Below are 26,817 nucleotides of genomic sequence, written 5' to 3'. Positions count from 1 at the left end.
GGATCATGTGTCTTCTCAAAAGCAGTCCTGCATTTATTCCCTTGACCCTCTCTATTAGCAAACATTTCTCAAGTGAGGAGGAGACAAATTAAAGTCAAACAAATTTTTTAAATTGATTTACATTTATTTTGTTCCTTTTTTGTATACTTTTCATTAAGTGTCGAGTGATGATCTTTTCTCATTTTCATTTTATGATAAAATAAAAAATTAAACATAAACATAAGCGCAGTGTATAGCAATTATGTGTATACGGTCAGTCTGTCTAGTCTGTATAACAAATATTGAGAATAGAATACATATTGAACAATATTCGAACAGCGAGCGACATTTCCTGGCGGACACTCCTGCGGGGCCTTTGACGCTTTGACGGGGCTATCGTTTCAAGATCTTTCTCATGATGATGGTTGGTTGAATGCATTTCGAAAGTTGTATAAAAATATATAAATACAAATACAAATACAGGTCTCGCCAGCAGTGTCCCGGAGCAAATGTCGCGCTTACACAATAGCCTGATATACCCAGTGATGCTACACAATGGACTTATGTCTGTTATCTATCGTAATCGATTGTTCTTTTTCTTTTGATTTTTGTTGATGTTGTTGTTATTAGGTTTTTTGCCTAAGTGCATTTGGTTGTTGTTTGCCTCCCGTCGTTTTCGATATATATTTTGTTATAGTTTTATTATTTTGTTTTTAAATTAAGAAATTAAATTAAAATCATAAACATAATCATTATGAAATATCATTTAAAATAAATTAAAAAATGAAATGGCATTTAGAATTCGTTTTCAGGGTTAAGGTCGAATCTTGGTGGGAAAGCCAATCCGTCGAATTGTGGCCGAACGGACGTCGCACGGGGCTAAAGAAGAGAAGAGAAAACACAAATTAGTTATCAGCTCCATATACATAAATGGTATTTGTAATCATGCTGGGGTTTCGGGTGGGGTGGGGACAAGTCTCCGAGTTGGACAAACTGATCGGGAAAGAACGAGAACGAACGAATCCCCTGCCAGCACATTATGTAGTGGACCGGCAGTAGAGGAGAGTAATACAACAACTGTGGTGACGACTGTACGTAAGTGCTTGCCGAGCGAGTGTCATAACTGGGAAATGAACGAAGACGAGTAACGAGTATGAACAAGATAGCGCTTGACGAACGACGACAAAACGTAACGGATGAGACTGAACGAACGAACGAATGAGCGAGAGCACGTCATGAGCTGCGTCGGACTCTAGGGTTGATGTTGTGTGTATATTTTTGGGGGATTGGGAGTTTCGACACAGCGAGAACAAGACAAGACGTGAACGAGCGAGAGAGTGAACGTGAACGAGAACAAGAACGAACACGTCCCACTTACAAATGTTTCAAGAAAGTTTCTACTGCTCCAGCAGCGCGCCCCATTGGCGGCCACCCTTGGGCGCTGTCGGCTGCAGTACACATGTACAAATACATTTGATATATTGTGTTTTTAATAATATAGTGGAAGAATAGTGTGTGCTTTTCTTTTAAGTTTTTTTTTTGTAAATTTGTATGCAGAATGGTTGTAGAGTATAAGCAAAGTCGATTGATTAAGCTGCTGGTAACTATTTCATGTTATTTTCTTTTCTTTTTTTGTAGCTTTTTCTTTATTTTCTGTCAAAATGAACGCATTTTTGGTTGGTACGTGATTTTCGATGATCTTTCGATTGATCCTTTGCCTTGTTCTGTGGTTGATTGATTGGGTTCTGGTTCTGGTTGCCTCTAATTACAGTTTTCTCATCTAGCGAATGTCGTATGATGCATCTATATTATTATTTTAGTATTTATTTTATAATAATTCTTATAAGCTATAATTCTCTTTGCATGTTTTTGTTCTCTCATTATCGTAAATGAACCAATATTGGATCGCTATATAGAAATTTTTTTGGTTTTATTTTCTCGTGGTGGTTGTGCCTCAAATTTAAATCTTTTTGTTTTGTTTTGGTCGAGCAGTAACGAAGAAGCAGAGCGTATCGCGCAAAATATGAAAGGGAAGAATATATTTATATACATTATTTAAACCGATCGAGAGAGCAAAAGAGAGTGATATGGCGGCTATTCAAAGCACAATGGTAGCTGAGTGTACACTGGTCGAGTGAGAGAAATTTCAATGATTTTGGGGTCAGAGAGTGAAGGGGTAATCGGGTCAGAGGGTCATCGGTTAATGGTCAATGTATAAGTATTATAGGGTTAAGAGAACTTACCGCTGGGCTGGCACCACGACCGACAGAACCGGCACGTCCCTTGGCGCGGAATTTGCTGATGGCCTGCTCGGCCAGATCGGCACGCTCCTCGGCCTCCTCAAGCTCCTGCTGAGCCTTGCGGAATTTGGCCAGGTTGAGGGCGGCGATTTCCTCGGCCTCCTCGATCTGCCTCTTGTATGTCTTGATCTTCTGTTGCAGCTTGTCGACCAGATCCTGCATGCGCTCGTGGTTCTTGCGGTCCTCCTCGGACTGGAAGCTCAGCTCCTTGATGCGGCGCTCGCTCTTACGCAAGTTCTTCTGGGCATCGGCGTGTCTCCTCTGCTCACCGTCCAGCTCGTTCTCGAGCTCGCGGACGCGCTGCTCCAACTTCTGGATGGCCTTCTTGCCGCCCTTAAGGGCATTGGCCTCAGCCTCATCCAGGCGGACCTGCAGTTCCTTGATCTGCTGCTCAAGGGCCTTCCTCAATTTCTCCTGGGTCTGGGCATGATCCTGCTCAGCGCGGAGCTCATCAGCCAGGCGGGCGGCATCAACCATAGCCTTCTTGGCCTTCTCCTCGGAGTTCTTGGCTTCGTTGAGGAGCTCATCCAGGTCGGAGTGCAGGGTCTGCAGCTCAGACTCGAGCTTCCTCTTGGCAGCGGAGATGGAGGCGTTCTGGGCGGAAACCTCGTTCAGCTGTTCGTGGGCATCGGCAAGCTCCTGCTCGGCCTGGCGACGGCCGCGATCGGCCTGCTCCAACAGAGTGCGAGACTCCTCCAGTTCGTTCTGGAGAGCGTTGGCACGACGCTCAGAGATACCCAGCTGTTCACGGGCATCGTCACGGGCGCGCTGCTCCTCCTCAAGGGCGGTCTGGATGTCCTTAAGCTGTTGCTGGTAACGCTTGATGTTCTTCTGGGCCTCGGCGTTAGCCTGGAAAGGAAAGCAAAACAATCGATATGGATGAGTATAGTTTAAGAGCGAAGTTTGGTGTCGAACCTACCTTGTTGGCATGATCCAGAGCAATCTCCAGCTCGTTAATGTCAGCCTCCAGCTTCTTCTTCATGCGCAGGGCCTCAGCCTTGCCCTTGGCCTCAGCCTCGAGGGAGGCTTGCATCGAGTCCAAGGCGCGCTGGTGGTTCTTGCGGGTGTTCTCGAACTCCTCTTCCTTCTCCTGGATGCGGCGATCGATTTCCTGACGGACCTGGGACAGCTCCAGCTGGGCGCGCAGCACCTTGTTCTCCTCCTGCTCGAGAGCGGCCTCAGCCTCCTCCAAAGCGGCCTGGAGTTCGTCCTTCTCGGCTTCCAGACGCTTGCGGGCCTTCTCGATCTCATGGATGTTGCGGCCACCCTCACCGATCTGGTCGAGCAGATCCTTGACCTCATCAGCCAAGTTCTTGTTCTCACGACGCACAGCCTCCAGCTGCTCCTGGCCCTCCTCGTAGGCACCCTTCAGACGGAACAGTTCAGTGGAGTAGTTGCGGCACTCCTTCTGGGAGGCATCGAGCTCAGCGGCCAAATCGTCGACCTTGAGCTTCCACTCGCCGATGATCTTGTCGAAAGCCTTCTGCTTCTTCTCGGCGGCATTGGCAATGGCGTTGGCGCGATCGACCTCCAGCTGGAGATCCTCGACTTCGGTGGACAGACGCTGCTTGGTCTTCTCCAGGCCAATGCACTTCTGGTTAAGGGACTCGATGGTCTCCTCAGCCTCGGCGAGACGGGCCTGTAGCTTGCGCTTGGCCTCCTCCAGCTCCTCAGAGCGGGCAACACCATCGGACTCGTACTTGCTGCGCCAGATCTGGGACTCGGCGTTGGCCTTGCTCAATTGACGTTGCAGATCAGCCTTGCCCTCGGCCTCCTCCTCAACCTGTTCGCGCAGGTTGTCGAGGTCGTGCTCCAGGTTGCGGAACTTGCCCAGAAGGGTGGCACGCTCGCGGGACTCCTCGTCGGCGAGACGCTTGGTATCTTCCAGCTGGGTGGTCAGGGAGATCTTGATCTTGGAGAGCTGAGACACCTGGGACTCGGCTTCCTCCAACTGGCGGAGCAGGTCGGAGTTCTCAATGGACAGCTTCTTCTTGCTGGCATCGAAGTCGTTGAGGGTCCTGTTGGTCTCATCTAATTTGGACTGGACCTCGTTGAGGGTGTGCTGCAGCTGCTTGGCGATCTTCTCCTGGGCAGCCTGTGGGAGTTTAAGAATTGGGGGTTTTTTAGTCTCGGGTTTTGGGTGGGTTTTCTCTTTTTGTTTTGAGTGGTGTGCACATTGGTTTTCGTGTAAGGTGGTTTTCTGTACAAGGCTTTTGGGGTTTTAGTACGTCAAGCGGGCTGATTACTTTAGTTTTGGGGGTCGTTTTAGTTGTACTAATATTTTTTTACAGGGGTTCTTCGAGGTCGAGGTCTGGTTTCGTTGACTATACACAAGTTTTCGTGGCAAAAATATAGATATAGAACTTTCAGCATTTAATTTACAGCGGCAATCGATGAGAGCAAAGAAATTAATCAATTTGAATACCTTCTCGTTGGTAATGTGGTCAACACCGGAGCGCAGATCGTTCAACTGGCCGTAGTACTCGTTCTTCTCCTTCTCAGCCCTGGTTTAAACAGATAGATAGAGTAGACACAAATGGTTTTTCACGGGTTAGTTTTTGTTTGTGTGGGATATAAAGATATAAAGAGAGCCGAGGCGAGGCGAGAAGCGAGCGAGCTGCAACTGATCGTAGTCCGAATCCGAATCCGATTCCGAATCCGAATCGGAGGCGATTCCTATTAAGAGACCTTTCTTGTTTTTTTGTTATACAGAAAGAGAGACAGAGAATGGATCACACAGACGTTGTTTTTTGTACGTAGTTGTGTGGAGCTTTGGTTGGAACATGCGTGTTCAGTTTTAAGTTTTCAGTGTTCAGTGGTGGTTCTGTGTGTACTCGTATTCAGATATGTGTGGACCATAAGGCACCCAACCCAGAGGGTTTTGCAGACCTCTAGGGTTAGGTGCTTGTGATCGCGACATATTACCTTATCGCGACCCATCTGATCGCAGGCGGTACGAGTCTGATTCAGCTCGTTGTGGCAAGTCTGGCGATCGTGCTCGGCCCTAGATAGCAATGTGGAAAAAAGAGCAAGAGATCAATTGAAGTTGTGGACTGACTGACTCTCTTTCTCGTTAGCGAGATCTGTCTCTATCGCGCGTAGTTGCACCTGAAAAATGCTAGCGAAATTCTACGATAGATATGATCGGTACTTACTTAGCCTTCAGCTTGTTGAGCTGATCGACCTGTTCGGCCATCTCGGCAACGGCATCGTTGTGCTTCTTGCGCAGGTTAGCCAGGGTGGACTCGTGCTGGATGTTGGCTTCCTCAAGATCGCGACGGAGCTTGCTGAGCTCAGCCTCACGTTTCTTGTTGAGCTCAATCTGGGCAGAGGTGGCACCGCCAGCCTCCTCCAGACGCTCGCCCAATTCCTCGAGTTCGCGGGCAAGATCGGCGCGCTGCTTCTCAGCCTTGGCGCGGGCCTGACGTTCGGCCTCGACCTCCTCCTCCAGCTCCTCGATGCGGGCCTGCAGCTCCTTGATCTGGCGCTGGTGCTTGCCAACGACGACCTGCTCATCTTCCAGCTTGGCGGTGATGGAGGACAGTTCCTTGTCCTTGCGCTGGATAGCCTGCTCGAGCTCCTTCTTGTTGCGCTCCAGATCGGCGACAGCCTCCTGGGTGAGTTTGAGGTCTCCCTCAACCTTACGCTTGCCCTTCTCAACATCGCCGCGGACCTTCTTCTCGCGCTCCAGCGAGTCCTCGAGTTCATCGAGGGTCTGCTCGAGCTTGGCCTTAACCTTGTTCAAGTGGTTGATCTTGTCCTCAGCGGACTGCAGCTCCTCACCGGTCTTCTGGTTGGTCTCGCCCTGCATCTTCTTCTCCTTGTTCAACTTGTTGATGAGCTCATCCTGGTGGGCGATCTCGTCGTTCAAGTTGCGGATCTGGTGATCCTTGGTGGCCTTGTCCTGCTCGGCCTTCTGGATGTTCAGCTCCAGATCCTCGATGTCCTTCTTCAGGCCAGAGATCTCCTGGTCGGCCTTCTTCTTCTGCTGGAACAGCTGGTTGCGGGCATCTTCCTCCTGAGTCAGGCGCTCTTGGATGTCCTATATTTTGTGTGCGAGAAAGGATATGGTATACATATTGGTAAGTGATGTGATGGTGAAGGTGATGATTGGCCCAATCCAAATATAGCAATCTGAGCAATTGGCTCGAAATAGCCGAGAGCAAGTTTCACGCTCGATTTGACATGATCAATTTCGTGTTTTCTGCTTTTGGATTGATGCCATCGTTGGAATTGGATTTGGCTTTGGCTTTGGATATGGGTTTTTTTAGGTGGTACTTACGCGCAGCTGGTTCTCGAGGTCGTTCTTCTGGGCTTGCAACTTGGAGTTGCGCTCCTGGTAGTCCTGCAGGGCACCCTTCTCGCCGGACAGGGAGTCCAACAGGGCGGTCTTCTCAGCCAACAACTTGGCGTTGAGCACCTCCAGCTCCTTGCGCACTTTCACTTCAGCGGCGTGCAGTTCCTCAGCCTTCTTGGCCTTCTCCTCCAGACGCTGTAAGTCATTAGAGGCATTGGAGGGGTTAGTAAAGGCGGAGCCACTATCACTGCTAATCGCAGCCGCTGGCTGGACTTGTGGTTCGACTGGCGTAGGTTCTGGGGCAGCAGGAGCAGCAGCAGCAGCTTCGGGATTTTCTGTGGGTGGAGCCGACTCTGCTGCGGGAGCTGCTGGCTCCTCAGTGGCACTGGGTGTGGTGGCTTCGCTGGATTTTTTCGTTTTTTTGGTTTTCTTTTCATCAGCCATTGCTAGATATTCACTTTAGGCACTCTGCTTATGCTACGAATAGTATTATTTTTTGCTTGCTTCGTTTCGGGGGTTCGTTTTGTGGTACGCGTTACCGCGACGGCGACTGGTCAAATACAACTGGAATGGCTGCTACGAATGCACTGGGCCACTTGGCTGTAAAATTAGCAAACGCCCCATCGCACGCATACCCAGAGCAAAGCAGAGCAGCAGCAGCTGCCACTGTGTGGCATGCCATATGTGTGAGTGTAATCGCCTTGGCTATGAAGAGTGAGGAGGCAGCCATCATAATTCAGAAATTGCTAGCCTCTGGGGCCTATCATTTCGCACTTGTGCTGCGGGCCAGCAGGTGTACACCATCTCTACACCCAACCGAACCCAACCCACTCTCCCATCTGCATATGTATATCTATATATACATATACAATCTTTAGATTTTATACAAATTCTGATCTATGTATGATTCCTGTGTACATAATTACTCATCGCGATCATGATCGGGAACTATACTTGGCGCTAGGCTCTTGGGATTTTTTATTATTTAATTAGCAAGCTAATTGGCAAACTAATTGTGGCTCTTTAAAAAAATTGAGCTATGTGGCAGGGCCGAGAATAGACCCCAGTGCAATTCATAATTCTGTACAAGATATACATAAGATACACAAACAAATATACATATAGTGTGTATGTGGCGGGGCATTTGTTGGATTCCAGCGAAACTTTTCGGGTACTGTTGGGGTAAACAGAAGGAGCTGGGCTGTTGCTGTTGCTCTAAAGTGCCTAGATTATGACAGCATCTATTTTTGGTTATACCAGCGATAGGAATCAGATCGTATCGATCGATATGTTCGGGCAGCTGTGAGTGGGTGGTGGCTGTGTTGAGTGGGCCGGTAGGAGGAATGGGTTGCATGTCCGTGCTGCAGGTATTAAGTCGTGTGTGCTTAATTAAGCACAAGAATTTCGCCTCGGTGTAACAACACAATGTTTATGGCGATTGGCTAAAATAAGATTTAGAGATGGGGATTTGATGGGTGCAGCTGCTGCGGCTCATCCAATTACCCCAGACAATGAGAGAGAGAGAGAGGAAGAAGAACCGAATGGAATGGACATGCCAGGGCTACTCGTACACACTCGTGATTGTCACTGGCAACTGCTCTTTGGCCAAGTTCAACACAAGCCATCTACAAAGTAGTCGAACCACAGTCGAACAGCTCTGAGGTAGTGAAAATGGAGACATCAGTTTATACTCACGGCAATCTCATCCTCGATACGGCTGACGTTGAGGAGGGGCTTGACCTTCTGCCACAGTTTGTACCATGGCCAGGTACGGAGCTGCAGGTACTTGCGCAGATTGCGCTGGACAACCTTGAGGGCGACGCGCTGTTCCTGGAGCTTCTTGAAGCCCTTGCGGGACAGGTAACCACGAGCCCAGGCCTGCATCCACGACATGATCTTGCCCAGACGCTCATCACGGAACTCCTCCATCTGACCCAGGACACCGGCGCGGAAGAACACCTAGATATGGCCAAAGGTATTTTGTGTGTGTTTGTGGGGAAGGAAGATAATAGGTTAGTTTCCTGTTGATTCTACCGATCGAAGAGCGCGTGCACTAAGCAGACCCCGAACTGACTTTTCGGACAATCCAGGGTCTTTTTTTTACGTTTATGCTTAAGCGATTCTTCAAAAACACTTTTGGACAGGTTGAACTGGGATAGACAGAGGATGGATGGTTTGAACAACGACACAAGAAATACAGAATACAGGAAAACGACAAGACAAGACAAGAACATGACAAACAACAAATACATTTATACGAATATATAGAGATCTTAGTAAAGAGATGCAGATGGATATGGAGATGTGATTAGTGAACATAGATGCAGATGATGACACAGATGCAGATGTTGACACGGATGCAGTTGGAGACACTCAGAGCTTTAGACTAGGCATATGTGGGACCTCAAGATCAGTACCCTAGACCAAGCCACACTCAGACCCAACACCTGGACAAGAGCTGTGTACTAGCAGCTGACTTGGATTGTCCGAGGTTGGGTCAGGGATAGGATGGAATGGGGATAATTCCAGGAGGTAGAAGCGGTGCAAGTGCACAGGATGTTTGTGTGGGTGTGTGTGTGTGTGAGATATATTGTCTGGCATATACCTTTGTGTTACCCAAACGGTATTGATCTTCTGGCAGATCGATAAACTTAATGATAATATCAGCGGCCTTTTTGTCTTTCTCAACGCCCTGCAATTGCTTGGGGCACATGATCTTGTAGCTGTATGGAGTTTTGTAGTTTTAATGTTGTATTATTTTGTTTCAAACGAATTGGTTAATAGTGGTGCATACATACTAACTAAATTTTTGATTTAGAATTGGGATTAGGCTAATTAACTACAGACTAGGAAATAGTAGAGTTACTTCTACCACAAGGATCGAACACCAATCGAATAGGAATTAGGTTTGAATTTGAGTGTAGGTAGGTAGGGTATAGGTATATGTTCTGGTTTCTTTTTTGTGAAGGTTTCAGAACAGAGTGCGGGGGATAGATTGCAGGGGTATTTCCTTGTGTCTTATATACTATTTTCAGGCCACAATCAGAGAGATAGAAAGAAGAGATACTGAGAAGAACATGCGCACAGATCATTCCTGGTTCAGAGGTCGAAGCTTTTTGCTTGGTTTTGTACCTAAACCAGGTTCGAGTCTGTGTGTTTTTATGGGGTGCAATATTGTATGTGTATGTGTGTGTTGTTGAATGCCTGGACATCAGTTTTCAGAGCCATAGACAAAAGTGCATGTTTTTGAAGTAATGTAGTTTTTGGTGTAGAGAATAGTTGGTTGTGCGTGCCTTTGTGTTACCCAGACGGTATTGATCGTCGGCCAACTCGGTCGATTCGATGAGGACCTTCGTGCATTTCTTGGGATCATCCATACCCTTGATACCCTTGGGGTTCAGGATTTGGTAGCTGCATGTTCACGTATAACGTATATGGTGAGGTCAATCAATCAACAATAAATGATGCTACAGTATAGATAGATACTTGATCTAGCTAAGGGTTAGTATGTCTAGCTTACGTCTATGGTTATTTACAGTTGATCTTAAATCGAATAATAATCAAAACTCTTTCAAAAATAGAAAATTCTACAATAAACTTTCGAACCCATGCTGGGGGTTTTGGTACATTTGTGTCTGTGTGTCTGTGTGTGTGTATCTATGTTTAGGTGTAGGTTGATTATTGAGGGGAGGGATCGTGGGATCATACAAAAGTGCTGAACTTGAAAGTAGCGCCCCTAGCAAAGTTCTGTGACTGTTTTCCTAAAGGACGCCTGAAATCTGTGGGTTTATTTGGTTTGTTTTTGGTTGGTTTTGTAATTTGTGGCTCGCATAGCCTCTCTATGGCCTTTGATATACGAGTGAAGTTCGATTGTATTGTATTGAAAGAGAGATAGAGCAGTTGATGCCTCTCAAGTGTGGGGGAAATAGAATAGATAGAAATATCAAAACTACTTGTTTGTGGGGGATCAGAAAGATAGAAATAGTTGATAGAGAGGTTCGCAAAAATGCAAATTGCAAAATGCATGATCATAATTCGGATAGATCGGAACAAGACTCTGCCTTGGTGTGTCCAATGCGGTACATATCGGGATCCAGTCCAGTGGATTCTAGAAGTATGCTGCCACACTTCTTCGCATCCTCGATGCCAACAATGCCAGCTGGATTTAGAATTTGATAGCTGTAAAACGGATACGGAGAGATCATTTATACAAAATGCACCCAAGCGGTACAGTTGTGTCCACTCTTGTTGTAGTTTTTCTATAGTTTTCTGTAGTGTGTGTGCGTGTGGGTTGTGTAAAGTGTTTTTGGAGGGGGACGGACTGCTCTCTCGTAGAGGTTTCTCGAGCATCCTCCTTCATCCCTTCAAAGATTATTGACTACACAGAAATACAAGTACAGTTGAGCCATCCACTCATAAGTGAAGTGTTTGTAGAATATTTAAAATTTCAAATTCGAAAATGGCCAGATAAAGCGTTTAAATAAAGGGAAACTTATTCGTGCCTTGGTATGACCCAGACGGTACAGGTCATCGTTCAGATCGGTGGACTCAAGCAGAACCTTGGAGGCTTTCTTGGGATCTTCGAGATCCTTAATGCCGCGGGGGTTCAGAATTTGGTACCTGTCGGAATGTAGAATTTCGGTTCGATTTGAGACGTATGTACATAAAAAACAGATACAGTACAGATACAGATCATCGTGCTACAACGATTACTAGCCACACAGAATGTGAGATATGGAGATACGATACATCTAACATAGGCACAGCACTGGAACTGGAACTGGAGCACTGGAAATTTGGTAACTGAAAACTGGTAACTGGAACGGAACTATTCTGTTACATGGTACATGGTACATACAAAGAGGTAATACAAGTGACGGGGTTGAGAGAGAGATACAATTGGAATGGTAGGACATTCGTTCGGCATGGATATACAAGGACAAATATAGGACAAAAGATAGCAAGTTGTATGCGTGCCTTGGTGTGACCAATGCGATACATATCGGGATCCAGTCCGACGGCTTCCAGACACTTGCCGGCCGCATTCTTGGCCAACTTTTCGGCTGTCATGATGGCTGGGGCCAGAATCATGTAACTATAGTTGAATAATTTACAAGTTAATAGATAGATTATAGCTAAGAGTAGTCCAAGGTATCATCCCCTACTGTATGTACAGAGTGACTGCTAATAGAGTGTTCGCTAGATTACAGATTATAAAGTAGGTATCTATCTATCATATATGTAACTAATTGAATCTATGTCTAGGTGTAAGAGTAGTAAGTGCTCAAGTGCCTAAGTGTGGTGTGTAGAGATCCCAGATGAACTTACCGCATCTTGAAGTCGGGGTAGACCATCCTGTTGGGGAAGCCCTTACGGCAAATACGGATACCTTCAAGCACACCGTTACAAGTCAGCTGGTGCATGACCAAGTGAGCATCAACCAGACCAGGCTGCTTCATCTCGTTGGGAATGATGCAACGGACGAAGTGAGGCTGTGTCGAGCGCAGAATTGCCATCAAGCTGTTCAACTGCTCCTTGTAGGCAGACGAGACAGTAGCGAAGCCACCACCCTTCTTGCCACGACCTCCCTTGGCCTGTTCACCGCCGCCCGACTGTCCGGGATGATCGGCGAAGATCTCGATCAGCAGTTTGTTCTGCGACTTCTTGAACTGGTCGACGACAGTGTCGTTGAGGGGATCCTTGTTCTTCTCCAACCAGCCGGTGATGTTGTAGGACACACAACCAGCATAATGGCCGATGGCGAAGTGGGCAGCCTGCTGGCCAGGCTTTGGGGGCTTTGGCTTCTGGAATGGAGCGGACTTGCCCAAATGGGTATTGGTCAGCTTCTCCGAGAAGGTCTGATCGGTGGCCTTGGGGAACATAGACTCTTCCTCCAGGATGGACAGGATACCCATAGGCTGTTGGTAGAATAACACAAGATTTTCCATACGTTAGTTTTTCCTGCTCGATTGGAGTAAAGCGGCATTAAAAGATTCTCTAGTAGCAAGCACGCATTACATATTACATATTAAAAAGTTCAGTTTTATTGTTGGATACAAGTAGTTTCTAAGCCACAAGACGCTCAACTAGAACTAGAACTAGAACTAGACAGTACTAATTGACTAATCGCAACACTACAATTAGTACATAGAACTTACCCGTCGTTAGTTGTCGTTAGATTGTCGCTAAATGCATATGCATTAAGAGTTGATGCTTGTTTAGCTTTAGCTTTAGGCGATCTTATGACTAGGGGTTAAGTTAATAACAGATTACATTCGATTAGAGGTGAGATTTTGAGGTGCATCTTATGGCAATCTTATGTATCGTTGGTGCGTGTGGTGGTCAGCTTGGGCTATCTGCTGTGACAAGATAGTTGTGGCCGTGTCTGTACCTTTTCGATCAGATCGATACACATTTGCAGATCCATGCCGAAATCAATGAACGTCCATTCGATGCCCTCGCGTTGGTACTCTTCTTGTTCCAAAACGAACATGTGATGGTTGAAGAATTGTTGCAGTTTTTCGTTAGTGAAATTGATGCATAATTGTTCGAAACCGTTGTACTAGATTGTGGAACGGAACAATATGTAACATAATATATAGCTATGGTTAGTTTTGTATGGTTTTCAAATGCAATTCAGTTTCTATTGTGTTAGTTACTGTTTGGTTGGAGTATTCCCTGGATATTTCTTCGTTGAAACTTTCGTTCGATAGAGATAGATGAGAGTGGGTGCTTGCAATAAACTACGAGTATTTGGAGGTAGAAAACGCTTGTGGGCGCACTTCTCCGCATTACTGTAAAAATGTATGTATAGTAGAACCCACCATCGTGGGATCATCAGTTCTAGATGATTTGCCAGTTTGGGGGTCTATTGAGCATTCTTTAAAAATAAAACTTATACCTCTAGATATCATAAATAGAATACAATATATAGCAAGACGAGCTGTAGGCGGAACATTTTTGATGAATGGAATGGGGGAGACGAACCTTTTCAATCAAATCGATACAGGCCAACAAGTCCATACCGAAATCGATGAAGGCCCAGTCGATGCCTTCCCTCTTGTATTCTTCTTGCTCCAAAACGAACATGTGATGGTTGAAGAATTGTTGCAACTTCTCGTTGGTGAAGTTAATACACAGTTGCTCGAAACCGTTGTACTATAGTATGTTCGTACCGATTTTGAGTTGGATTGGATTGGAGTGGATTCGTGAGGTGAGTACATATATCTTGCATTTAACAAAGAGTGCTTGGGGGAAGGGGGTAGATGCTGGATACAAAAAGATGCCCTGACATTCGATGCACACTGATTTGCATTTTCCGTTTACCTGTGATCACTCTGGAAGAACCCCCTTATAAGGCTGTAGTTGCTGTTTTCTTTTTCACTTGTTTTTTTTTTTTTGGTTTGGTGCTAGAACATAACATAACATAGCATAGCATAACATAACATTTGAGAGACATACAAGACAAAATAAATAGAGAATTGACAAAGAAAGTTGGTTGCATTGAAGGATTGGATTGGATTGGATTCTTTGTAAGCACCTTTTCAATCAGCTCGATACAGGCCAGCAAGTCCATACCGAAATCGATAAAGTCCCAGTTAATACCCTCCTTCTTGTATTCCTCTTGTTCCATGACGAACATGACATGGTTAAAGAACTGTTGCAACTTCTCGTTGGTGAAGTTAATACACAATTGCTCGAAGCCGTTGTACTACATCGCAAGTTGAAGTGGGAATATTTACAGAACAATTATAGTGATCGGTTGAGAGAACTAGAACTCTATGGTTATGGTGCCATGAAGGTGGTGTAGATTTCTTTTGTTTGATTCTGTGAGTGTGCTTGTGCGAAGAGTGAGTGCACCTAACCCATATTGATTCTGATTCTGATTTTAATGACCTTACCCTCCCTCCTAACTAACTGTTGAGAGACGTGTTAGCAGGTCGGCTGTGAACTCCCTCTACCATAGTCATATATATGAACCAAGGTAGGTGGATTTCACGGCCACAGCTAGCTATGATCTCCCATGGGATCCACCGAGACATCGATGCACCCATGGAATAGCCACAGGCAGCCAAGTCTTTTGATCAGTCCGATACTTACGTCGAAGATTTCAAAACCAGCAATATCCAGCACACCAATGAAATGTTGACGCTTCTGCTTGGTGTCCAGAGTCTCGTTACACTTCTTCACCAGCCACTTGAACAGACGATCGAAGACACCCTTGCACAGAGCACCGATCGAGTTGCTGACCTGCTGGACGTTACGGCCCTGGGTGACGAACTCGTTACCGACCTTGATGCGGGGCTTGAGCAAGTTCTTGTACAGCTCAGCGGGGTCGCAGCCGAACAGCTTCGACACACGGCCACCCTCCTCCTCACCGTCCTGCTCAGCCTGCTCCTCGCGACCACGTTGCTTGAACTTCATGCCACCCATATGCATGACAGCGGCGGTGATCCTGTAGACATCCTCCTTCTCCTGCTTGGTGAAGCCCAGGATATCGAAAGCTTGCTGTATTTCGAAGATTTTGGAGGAAATAAAATGTGAGACTTTAGTACGGGAAACATTCGTATCCACCAGTTTTCGTTAATGGCATCTTTATAGCATTATTTTGTTGGTTTTTCGTTTTGTTTTTAGAGCTTTTTTTGTGGTTGAGTGTAGCTTATGTCTAGAATATCATGCAAACATGCTTTCAACAGATCAGATCACTAAAAATTACCAAAGGTGGCATAGATCAAATAGCGCCGGTGTTAGTAAGACCTACGGGTGCTACTATACATAGATAGGTTTACCAGGTGGCTTAAGTATTCCGGAATCGTTGGGAAACTCGTGGATTGCCAGGTGAAGTTTATCGTTGAAACTTATACACTAACAAGACACTTGAAGAAATCTGTGGGTTTTCTGGGGGTTTCAGTTGGGGGGTTCACGTGCTGAGTTCTTAACCTATTCGAGCATAGACGGCTATCCAGTCTCTCTGGGGCCGAGTCACACAAGGAAAGTTTTAGATACAATTGGTTCCAAGTGGGATTCGTATGCTACGCTTACGTAAAGTAAGTTTCTGATACAAATCTAGAGCTATACACACACACTCAGTAATATCTATATATGTATCTATAAACTATATAAGGGTATATCTTAGGATAACATGATGCATTTACATTCCAGGCAAAAAAGTAAACAGAATTCAGTTCAGTCCAAAATATGTTGAGGACAACTAGAATCAATGTTGGTGTTGTCGGGGCATTCGTATTAAGTACAAGATAAATATCGATCTGGTAACGATCCTCAGGGATGCTTTTTTCTGGGGCATTCAATCGAATCTTACTCTATATTGAGCATTCCAATTAGAGACCAACAAGGTCTCAGGAAACTTATATGAAACTTGGGTAACGACAAAAAAAAAAAAAAAGAAAACTTGGTAAGAAAAGAAATCACATAAACACACAAAGGTTTTTGTTGTTGGTGTGTGGTGGGTAGTGTAGTAGCTCATCGGTTTCGATAGGGTTTGTTCCTTTTTGTCGTTCAGACAGTACCGATATCATATGCATTCATAGATCATAGGTGGGTTTTTTGTGGGTGTGTGTGTTTGTGGTTTTGTGTTCAGTGTTCAGTGTTTTCGTGTGTAGATCAGATCTGTTTGACGACCACTTACATCTGCCAACTGGAACTCCTCACCGTCATCGATACTGGGTACAGTAACTTTACCCTGGGATACGTTGAAGTAGTCGTAAATGTTATCAGAGAGGAAGCACATGTCTACATTTGCAATAGTCGGAGAGAAGGTTTTCTTTGTTTTAGCGAGAAGAACAAAACTTATGCTCTAAGTCTGGTATATGTACGGTGTACGGGCACGGATACGGATGGTATATTTATACAGGTTTCTCAACTCATCTTTTTGTAGTGTGTGTGCTTGAGTTTTCTGTGTGTGTATGTGTGTGTTTTCTGATTTTGTGTAACTGTGCAATAGGTTCGGTTCAGATAAACCTTGTGCAATCTTTCCCAGCCAGGAGCGGGCATCTCATCTCAATCTCATGGCAATTTCAGTACTACCCGGTGTCAAGTGAATAAACAATTTTTGGTGTTAACTAAGGCACTGTACAGAGATCCTTCCTGCTCCCAGCTGGGACTTGGACTTGGGGCTAGAGTGGCGGCTGTAGTGTATGGTACAGGCGGTACAGGAATTTTTTTGGATGGAGGTGCAAACTACGTTTGGTAAGATAGATGGATAGATAGATAGATAGAACAGGATAGATAGAGACAGTGGTGGGTAGAGAGCGCAATAACTCAAGATAATTCCGGAATAACACTTGAAAGTTAACCATATATACAAGATATCATAGCCATCACTGCAGAGTGAGAGAAATCGATCAGAACGTGTTTGGATCAATGGTCAAACAACTTCAATGGTGTACATAAAATTGCAAATTGTAGAATAATTGTATAATTGATAGAGAAGAGAGATCTTTTTACAAAAGTTCCATTGGATTTGTGGGTTCGATACTTGGAGGGGAGTCGAGACACGGACCTGCACCATAACTTACGTCAGTTAACTCAAATTCTTCACCATCGTTGACACCGGGTATCCGAGTTTTGCCCTGGCATATGCCGGGATAATCACCAATATGTTGAGTAAGAAATACCATTTCTAGGCACGCGATGTTAGACAAAGATACTCCATAAATATTTTTTGTGTTTGAGATTGTGTGTGTGCGTGTGTCGGGGGGATCCTACCTAAACCTACCTACATTTCTACTTTCCAAGAATATTCTTTTGGATTTTAGTTCATTAGGTTTTAGATTATTAGGATTTAGTTGGGCGTTGGCTGGCTTTAGCTATTGATTTGATAAGCATTATGAATTTTGGATAGGACATTGATTGATTTTGTTTTTTACGGACACAACATTGATGACAGTACAATAGAGAGAAGTTTTGTGAATATTCCAGAGAATAGTTCTGGTTAGATAGAGGTTCTGGTTATGAGGATTATGGATGGTATTAGGAGTAGTGTATGCATATAAGAAACCATGTCCTGTATGGTCTTACATCCACGGCGAGCCATTCCTCGCTATCGTTGACGCTCGGTATGGTCGTTTTGCCTTGCGAGACAATGCGATAGTCGTAAATGTTGTTCGATAGCAGGCAGTATTCTTTATAATATTACATATATACGATGTATGTGTATATCCGAACAACATTATACGATAGTTATGAAGTGTGGGTGTTTTGTGTGTTGTGGGGATACATAAGTATGGAAAAGGTAGAGAAATACATATTTAATAATGCTTTCTTTGGACAGATGGATATTAATCGGGTATGTGGGTATGTGTTAAAGTATTCGGTGGAAATGCACGACAGGTGGGGACTCAGGATGGATTGTTGGAACTGGGTGGGATGGGAGCGCTACTCTAAGTAAGCCTTCTACATATTCCAATAATCCGTAGCTCTGGATGGTGTTTGGAGTGTATTCAGCTACAGCTAAGCAGCAGAAAAAGTGTGGCCTAAGATTGTTTTCAACAATATATACGATACGATATAGCAATACGCGCGCAAAAAAAAAGAATAGTTAACCAACTACAATAGATAATAGATAAATAATTGCTCAAATATGGATTAATAATATATCTAGGTTTAGGCCAACAATATATGTAACAAAATTTAGAATCAAATATTGAGGGGCAATTACATCTGTGAGATTGAACTCCTCAGAATCATCGATACTGGCTACAGTGACCTTGCCCTGGGAGACAATGTGGTAATCGTAGATGTTTTCGCTCAACAGACAAATGTCTAGACAGATACGTTTTAGGAGATACAGATGGATGGTATATAGAAAGTAGATCAATTATTCAGTTATCGGTATGTTTTTGTGTGTGTTTGTGTTCGTGTGTGTAGAACCTAAACAACAACTAAAACAGATATATATATAGAGGATCGATTGATGATTGTATGGATGGATAATGGTTGAATGGTTGGATGGTCTGATGAATGTTGATCGTTTTATACCTTTAACACCGGCAACGGAGCCAGACATGATCTGGTAGAAGATATGGTAGGAGCGCTCCAGGGACTGCTGGGAGATGACACGGGCCTTCTCCAGCAGATCTGTAATATGAAAATAGATCGAACATGAATATCAAGAATGGTTGTAAAGTCTTTTGGGTATAACGATAACTTACAGGTCTCAATATCAGCACCAGCCAGCTTGCCAGTGGGGCCGAAATGGATACGGATGAATTTACCCTAGGATACAAGGAAGAGGAGTACATCTTAATATTCTGTTCCATAATGATTGGATTGAATGGGCTCTAAGGTACTTACGAAACGAGAGGAGTTATCGTTACGCACGGTCTTGGCGTTACCGAAAGCTTCAAGCACAGGATTGGTCTGCACAACCTGATCTTCCAGGGATCCCTTCTTCTTTGCCTCGGGATCCTCCTTCTTGGTGGAAGCGCCAACAGTGGCGAAGTACGCAATGACCTTCTTCGTGTTCTCAGTCTTACCAGCACCAGACTCACCGGTGATCAACATAGATTGATTCACGTGGTTGGTCAACATGTCGACGTAGGCACCGTCAGAGATGGCGAAAATATGGGGTGGCACCTCATTACGGCGCTTGCCACGGTACATCTTAGCGCAACGGTTGGTATACACGGGGTAGCGCTTGTAAGGATTGATGGCAACGCAGAAAAGACCGGAGTAGGTCTGTTTCACGCATCAAGAGGGTGGATAGAGATGGATAGAATATTGTGATTAATATTCTTGTTTATCTACCATGATTTTTCTTTTGTTAGTTTTGAATCAGGAAAATTACAGGTGGCTTCGGGCTTTGAATCATTATCTTTTTGAAGAGCCCTTAACCATAGATAGAAAGAGTTAAATTCTTACAGAAAAGAGTTGTGTTTTAGTAACAGTTTGTTTGTCTTTTGGTCTACCAGTTTTTTGGTTTTTTTATTATAAATAACAACTAACTACGATGGTGTTTTGGATACTTGTTTAAAGTTTTCATTTTTTGGTTGGTTTGGTGTTTGGTGGGAAATGATTGATGATCTTGTAGTGGATTTTCCGCTTCCGGTGTGTATAGGGTGTGTGGATGTAGAACCGTTTTTGTCTCCAGTGTGTGGTTCATCTGACTGGACGGCCTACTTTCGGTTTAGTAGAAGCCTCGTTAGTGCAAACATCACAGGTATGGGGATTTTAGCTGGAGTTATGCTTTTGGATACATAAGTGGGGGCTTTCTGGGATGATATTTATGGTTTTTGTGTTGATCATGAGGTACATACATGTTAGCATTCTACTTTTTTTTGCATTAGATATCATCAAGCTTTGTTTTGGGTTTTTCTTTGTCAAATACGAGTAGAACATCAACAGAATTTCGATAGGATTGAAGGGTTGAGGTGAGTTTTTTGATAAGCGTTGGGGTTAGGTAACATAGAACTCTTTCTTTAAAGACGATATTGCCATACCGGTACGGCAATTACTTACATAGATGAGCTTGTGGTAGTATCTCTGTCTCAAGTTATGGAGCACAGAGGCATCGTTAAGGTATGTCAAGTTGGACATATCCTCGGCTTTTTCGTATTTTGGAGGGTTCACCTGCTGCAGCTGATCTTTCTTGAAGTCTCGGGACTGTTATCATTTCGATTGTCCGTTCAGTTCGGTTCGGTTCGGTTTTGTTTGGTTCGATTCCCGCCCAATTGTTAGGTTGATTTTTTTTTACAATTTTTGTTGGTTAGGCGTTAGGTTAGCGGTTCGTTTTTGGTTGAGAGAAGAGACCGAAAAGAAGAGGAAACCCATACATTAGTGAGTCTCTGGCAGTGGGGAACTTACGTAGATGAGCTTAGCATAGTAACGCTGGCGCAAATTGTGCAACACGCAGGGTGTGTTCAGCACGGTCATGTCGGCCATGTCTTCAAGTTTTTCGAATTTCGGTGGATTGACTTTCTCCACCTTCTCGGATTTGAAATCTTTTACCTATTCATGTGTGTGTGTGTGTGAAGTAAAGATATAGTTTCTTTCTGTTTGCATGGTAAAACATCATTCTTAGGGCTCATTCTACAGGGAACTCTCGAAGACCTTGCTGTTGCCACCCATTTGCAAAATCTATTTTGTAGTACCAAAAAAGGTCTTGGAAGGGGCAATTTCCAGCAATTTCTTTCGAGACAACCCCCTAATTAGGAGCTCTAAGAACCAATCTTCCATCTTCAGTTGATTTCGTGTAATAATGGTGATGTTTTTTTTTTTTTATATGATTTCATTACCTCTCCTCCAGGCAAGCCGACGGAGACGATATCGCCCTTGGTGGCCTTGATCTCACCAAGGAGATAGCCCTCCTTCTCGTCGGGCACCCAGCAACTCTTCTTCGAGTCATAGGGTTTCGATTGATCGATACGTCTCTGCTCCAGAGACACAAACAGGTATGGAGTGGGATCTTCATCCTCCTGGCTTGCGACTGGCTTCGGCATCTTGATTAAATTTCGCTTTTAAACTTAAAAACTCGAGAAATAAAATTGGGACTTTTCAAAATTCTATGTGTCAATCGCGTCGTAAGCCCAAAACTTCCCTGTTAAACACACACAAAATAAAGAAAAAATTTAACATTATTATCATATGGTTTAAAGATGGCAAAGTATTTTTGGATATTTTTCGAAAACTGATTTTTTTTGGTTTTTATGCTTTTGACCCATTTTGGCAGCGGCGGTGGCAGTGTCGGCGGCAACAGCAGACACAGATAGTATTATAAATTTCTTGTGTGTGTGTGTGTGTGTATGGGTACGCGGGTGAGTTTTCGAAATTATATTTTTCTTTCCAAATATGAGCATGTTTTCCCGTTTCGTAGTTTCGAAATTCCCGTTACCGTAACCGGATATTGAAGTAGCGCCTTGGATTCATTTCGTTTCGCACCTCAAAGTTAATTAGGCCTTGTTTTGTTGTTGTTATAAACACAGACAACAAGTGAATTGTGTGGGTTGTCGCCTAAATATAGATCACTGATCCGATACATGTATACCATACATACACATGTATATATGTAGTGTATATGTATAAGCGATGGTGTGGTGCCTATGTGGGGCGTTGGTATTTGTTACGTAATTTCGATTTTCAATCAAATTTTCCCGTATTTCCTGCAAAATGTTCCTCCTTCCTTTATGGAAGTAATTATTTTGATTACATAACCCGAACCGGTAGATGAACCATTTTCATTTTGATTTTTGATTCAATGTAAATTTCTTTCACTGGATAACACTCACTTTTTCAAGAAATTACCGTTTCAGATTTTGGATTCAGAATCCAGAAAATTCGACACGCGAGTTCGGGTTTAATCGAGCTGCTACTGCTGTATGACTGGGCTGTATCGCGATATGAAGGCGTGTTCTAAGACAACCGAGTTGCAAGATCGCAATGATCAATTTTAGCACGCCTGGTATACCGCTTGGCGATATATGCGATATTTTCGACAATCCACACAATCGACAATCGACGATCCAATGCGATTCAATTCGATTCGACGCAAACTTTCAACGAATGCGTTATTTTTAAAATTCTCGAAATTATTTCGAAACTACATATGTACGTATATAGGTAGCCAACCCATACACACTTATATATGTTATATATGTATTGGGATTGGGTAGATTTGAGGAGCTTTTCGGCCCGCTACCGCATGGCATACATCTATACATATATACATATGTATATATATACCGTATCTATATGCGATCTCTTTCTAATGTCTTTGGTTATTTTTAAAACATATTCGAAATATTTTCGCCCATGTATATGAGTCTGCAACGAATTCGAATTCTATTTGTACTCGTATTTTCATTTGATGGTATGCCACGCATATCTCTCTGGCACACAGGTATTTGTGTATGAAATCATCTAGCCAGTAATTCGAAATCGCTATTACAGCATTTCGAACCACAATTCAATTTCTTGATGAAGTAACAGATCTCTGTTTCTTTCTTAACGTTTTCGAGAGCAGAAAATCTTTATATTTGATTGATGTATGAGTAATTTTGAAATTTTCGAATGGAAGAACAAGATTAACAGCAGATCATATGTATATGACATATGATATGATGGGGTCCTGACAATAAGTCCTGATATAGGTTTAAATTTAATTCTTTTGATTAGGGATCATTAGAAAAATCTATAATTTTATGATCATTCCTTTTCTAAACGTCTTATAACCTTGATAAGTCACTTTTCTTTCAGTCCTATAACTGATAAACGACATTTGTGAGGTTTGGTTGATCTGTTACACAAGATAATGATGATCGATCCGGTTACCTATCATCATAAAATCATAATTTATTATCAGAAAATGTTAGGTTAAGTAACTGAAGGAAATCTTTTGGTAGGGCCGTTAATTATAATCCAGTTGATTTGATAATCCGATGTATTCCGGGTCACTGTTCGTATTGTCACCGTTTTTATGGTTAGTTTTTCAAGCTTTTCGTAGATCCTTTTGTCAGGACAACGCACATACACACACATACACTTTTCTTTCCTTTTTTGTATGGAAATTTATAGTAATAATTTTTTAGGTTTATTCTTTTTGACTTTTTGACAAAAAGGTCAAATTGTTACTGTCTCTTATACACTCTACTGCTGCCGCTGCTGCTGCTGCTGATTACTGCCACTGCTGCTGCCTGCTGCTCTTTTGCTGCCGCTGCTGCGGATGCTGGGTAATATCCAATAAATCAGAAATCGCACATTCAAAGGTGTTGCACTTACGCGCTCGAAAGCCGTTCTGAACCGTGCAACCGGTAAACTTGCCTTTTATACGGGGCAATTTGATACCCATGCTTCCCCTATGCCGGCCCGATTCAATTAAAGCTTTCCACCCAGTGCGTGTGTGTGTGCGTGTCTGTTTCGCTTTTTCTTGCTCCCTTTTTCGGTCTAGTCTAGCATTGGATGGGGCCGTAGCTTGTTCTCCCAGCAAGTGGGCATCGCCTTGCGACAGTGTGTGTGTGAGTGGAGCATATGATGCAATCGCAGGCAGGACCGCTGTGAGAGCCGAAAGCTTACCGTCGTACGGTTGTGTGAGCATCGGAAGCTCTCCTAGGACAGCTATCTCGCTTTCTCTACCACACTCTCTCAGGGGCTGAGTCAAATTCATTTCAATGACAAGAAGAATCCTTCACTCTCAATCTCTTGGTCTTTCTCTCTATTTTCTTTATCTTTTGGTGTGGAAAAGCTTTAATTTTTACTTGTTTCACATATCATTTCTACAGACACATGTGTGTTCTGGTGCGGGGGTTCTTTATTTGTTTTTCTCGGTGATCATTTTTCGCTTTTTGTTCTGGTTTTGGTTTTTGGTCACCTCAATGCCAATTTGATCTCCCAACGGATCGGTGGAGGGTGAAGATGAAAGAGAAGGTAGCTGTGGTGGGTGCTGCTTCCTTCTAATCGGTGATCTCTTTACGATCGCTACGTAAGCCCCCCATCGCACAGATCAGTTCAGTGGCTGTCCAACAGTTCTACCGATGCCAACAGCTGTTCGGCCTGTCTATAAAGATCAATTAGATCAATAAAGATCACTACCGATCGGTAGGTAAATCCATCTAGATCTTGGTTAACAAGTAAAGCCGCAAGTTATAGACCCATATCTATCAAGAAATGATCGATGATCTACTAGGAATACAAAAACATAGAGATTCCTTGTCTGCCAAAAATAAAAATGTGAACTTCAAAAAAACATCGATGGGCTAGAGAGAATGGGAATACGAATGCGAATACGAATACGAATACGAATACGAAACGAGCGCCAGCGACATAGCATACAGATGCACTTCAAGATAGACAGATACTCAGATAATCTGCTACAGACACATAGATGTGGAGAGATACTTTAGATATAGATACGATAGCGAAGAAATGCCAAATCAAATCAACGTTGTCGGCGTCCTTCAGAGCAATGCGAAAATCTTCAGCTTTCAATGCTAAAATCCCAAGAGTGTTTCGTATCTGGCAGATACAAAATGCATTCTTATGAATCCCATGTTCTCCCGATTTGTCGGGCATTTATCAAGCGCCCGACCCGGCCCGAGACGGCCCGCCGACAAAGACAATTATGATAAATGCCACCAAAATTGAGGAGCTACACGCTTTAAAATAAAATATAAACAAAACTGTCAAATTCCGACAACGAAATTATTCATAATTTGCAAGCTAATTGAAAAAATTACAGAATGCAGCATCTTTGGCATAATGAAAATATATTTAATATCAAATATGATATAGAAATGAGAAGCATAATCTGAATCAGAAGAGAAACATAAAATGATACACCCACATCAAGGGATCGCTGAAAAATACTTTTCGTAATGATTTCAAATGCTCAAAATATTTGAGAATTAACAAAAACAAAAAACGAAAAACAACAAATAAATTCTGACAAAAACAATTTTAAAACATTTTAGGAATATTTATAGTTCCCAAGTTTCAGTTCTCATCAAATGTGTGCGTTCTCCTTCCTCAAGATCCGCATCTGTATGCCTATTCTGCTCTCGTTTCTTTTCGCTCATATAAAATTATCATAATTTTTGTTGGTTTTTCGGTTCTTTTACTGATGGTTTTACCGCTGAAACAGAATCTGCGACATTGTCGAATACTAAAAAAAATACGAACAAAACCCGAGAAAGCCCATACTGAAGCAGAATTTCGCACGATCTTTTGAACAGAAGGAACATTTTGCGAAACAAATATGAGTATTTTTTCTCATTTATGCAAGACGATAAGTTAAGTTGCCTTTTAATATATAGGGTAGAGATCTGCACATGTTTATTATGTTTGCATAGAACGAACATTTAATGGTCATAAATTATGGGTCATCCCAGACAAGTACTTAAGATTGGCCAATATAAAAGTGTTCTAGATTGTTCCCAAAATGTTCGCAAAATAAAATTCAAGTCTAGCTCGAAGCCTCATAGCACGATATCGTATATTTGGAAAGCCCAAGGAGGCATCTATTATTATGTTCCCAGAGGTAGAGATTTTCAAAGACAACGATTTATTATTATTATTTATATACTGAGAATTTATAGTATAGATTTTTATTTATCTTTAAATACGGTCTATCCCGAGGGAGGACTTTAAACTGTTTCATAAAAAGTGGTTCCAGATGGTTGGCTTTCTCAAAACAATATAACATCTTTGCGTGTAAGAGTTCTTGTTCAGGGACTTTCCCTGCAAAAACCTCAACAAAGAATCTATTCTTCTATTCCTAATTTTATCAAAGAGCCCAACACATTTCGGTTTTAACTCATTGACGCAAAGCAATTTTGCATTTTAGTGTCAAGATGCTTCTTCTTCTTGGTCTCTTTGGCATGGGCGGCCTCCCTCAAATCGGTTGGGGCAGCCACAAGAGTGTAGAGGGGGGCCAGATGGGGTGGTGGTGCCGACTGTCTACACGAGGCAGCAACAATTATTGCATCCAATGGGCTATTTCAAAGCTGCCGCCCGAGTGCGATGTGAGAGGTTTCCTCGTACCGTGCCCACCTGCACCATCATGAACGCCACCACTACAGAACAGCACCCGTCGTGGATGCCAACTAGAAGACACATTGAAAGGCATTTCGAGAGAGGGGTTGTGGGATGAAGATGAAGACACAAAAGCAGATCAGAGGAACACGTTTCTGTTGGAGATCACCGTCATGCGTATATACCCCATATATAGGTTAGTGGACCAGATTGAGTGTGGATTTATACGACTTAATGTTGAAATGTTCAAGTAAAGAACATTAATCATAATATTGACACCAAGAGACGCAAAATATATGGATCCAATTTTATGAAATTTGGTTCAAAATTGAAAAAAAAAACAAAAAAGACAATGTCTTCTTTTAACTATCAGTAGTAGTACTATAATTTGGAATACTTTAACTCATGTCTGACTGACACACGTTTAAATAAATATACATAAAGTTTTATATCCTGAGTTTATTTATTACTTACTTATTATTGAAGCAAACTTCCTTACAATTAATGTGATTTCATTTAGAGAACATTTATAGAACGGAATCCTGTAAATGGTTTCAAACAGGATACATCAATAACTAAGATTGAATATTAAGAATTAATAGTTATGCGGATAGGGCCGCAGCACTACATTTATACCCGATACTCAGTTAGTATAAGTAGTACGTGTGAACTTTTTTTTACACCTGTTTCTTTTTCTCCATTTTTACAACAACACCAAACGTTTTATCTCGCTTCCCTTCGCCACACCGCGCACACTGC

At 43.2% G+C, this 26,817-nt stretch overlaps 1 protein-coding gene across 46 annotated transcripts; it reads right to left on the bottom strand.

Annotated features, from left to right (window-relative positions):
* Positions 1-112: 112 nt before the first annotated feature.
* LOC108163265 (myosin heavy chain, muscle) lies at positions 113-21,133 on the bottom strand. Of its 46 annotated transcripts, none has more exons than XM_033392785.1 (18): positions 20,832-21,133; positions 20,056-20,199; positions 18,892-19,275; positions 18,750-18,813; positions 18,577-18,675; positions 18,257-18,360; positions 14,677-15,084; positions 13,564-13,734; positions 11,905-12,494; positions 9,870-9,987; positions 8,272-8,535; positions 6,562-6,771; positions 5,435-6,321; positions 4,705-4,783; positions 3,199-4,374; positions 2,223-3,128; positions 1,358-1,427; positions 769-858 (listed from the first exon to the last, which is right to left on the bottom strand). In XM_033392785.1, the coding sequence occupies exons 1-17, from the start codon at positions 21,033-21,035 to the stop codon at positions 1,377-1,379; spliced, it is 5,859 nt and encodes a 1,952-aa protein (XP_033248676.1). In that variant the 5' UTR covers positions 21,036-21,133; the 3' UTR covers positions 769-858; positions 1,358-1,376. The 46 variants fall into 46 exon arrangements, with proteins under 46 accessions (XP_033248672.1, XP_033248664.1, XP_033248667.1 ...); XM_033392786.1 differs by lacking the exon at positions 9,870-9,987 and adding an exon at positions 9,182-9,299; XM_033392784.1 differs by lacking the exons at positions 13,564-13,734; positions 18,257-18,360 and adding exons at positions 14,117-14,287; positions 16,226-16,329.
* Positions 21,134-26,817: the final 5,684 nt, after the last annotated feature.

The sequence above is a fragment of the Drosophila miranda genome, chromosome 4, assembly GCF_003369915.1.
Source record: "Drosophila miranda strain MSH22 chromosome 4, D.miranda_PacBio2.1, whole genome shotgun sequence".
NCBI lineage: Eukaryota > Metazoa > Arthropoda > Insecta > Diptera > Drosophilidae > Drosophila > Drosophila miranda.
The sequence above is the reverse complement of the archived record's forward strand: the minus strand, read 5'-3'. Positions and strand labels throughout refer to the sequence as shown.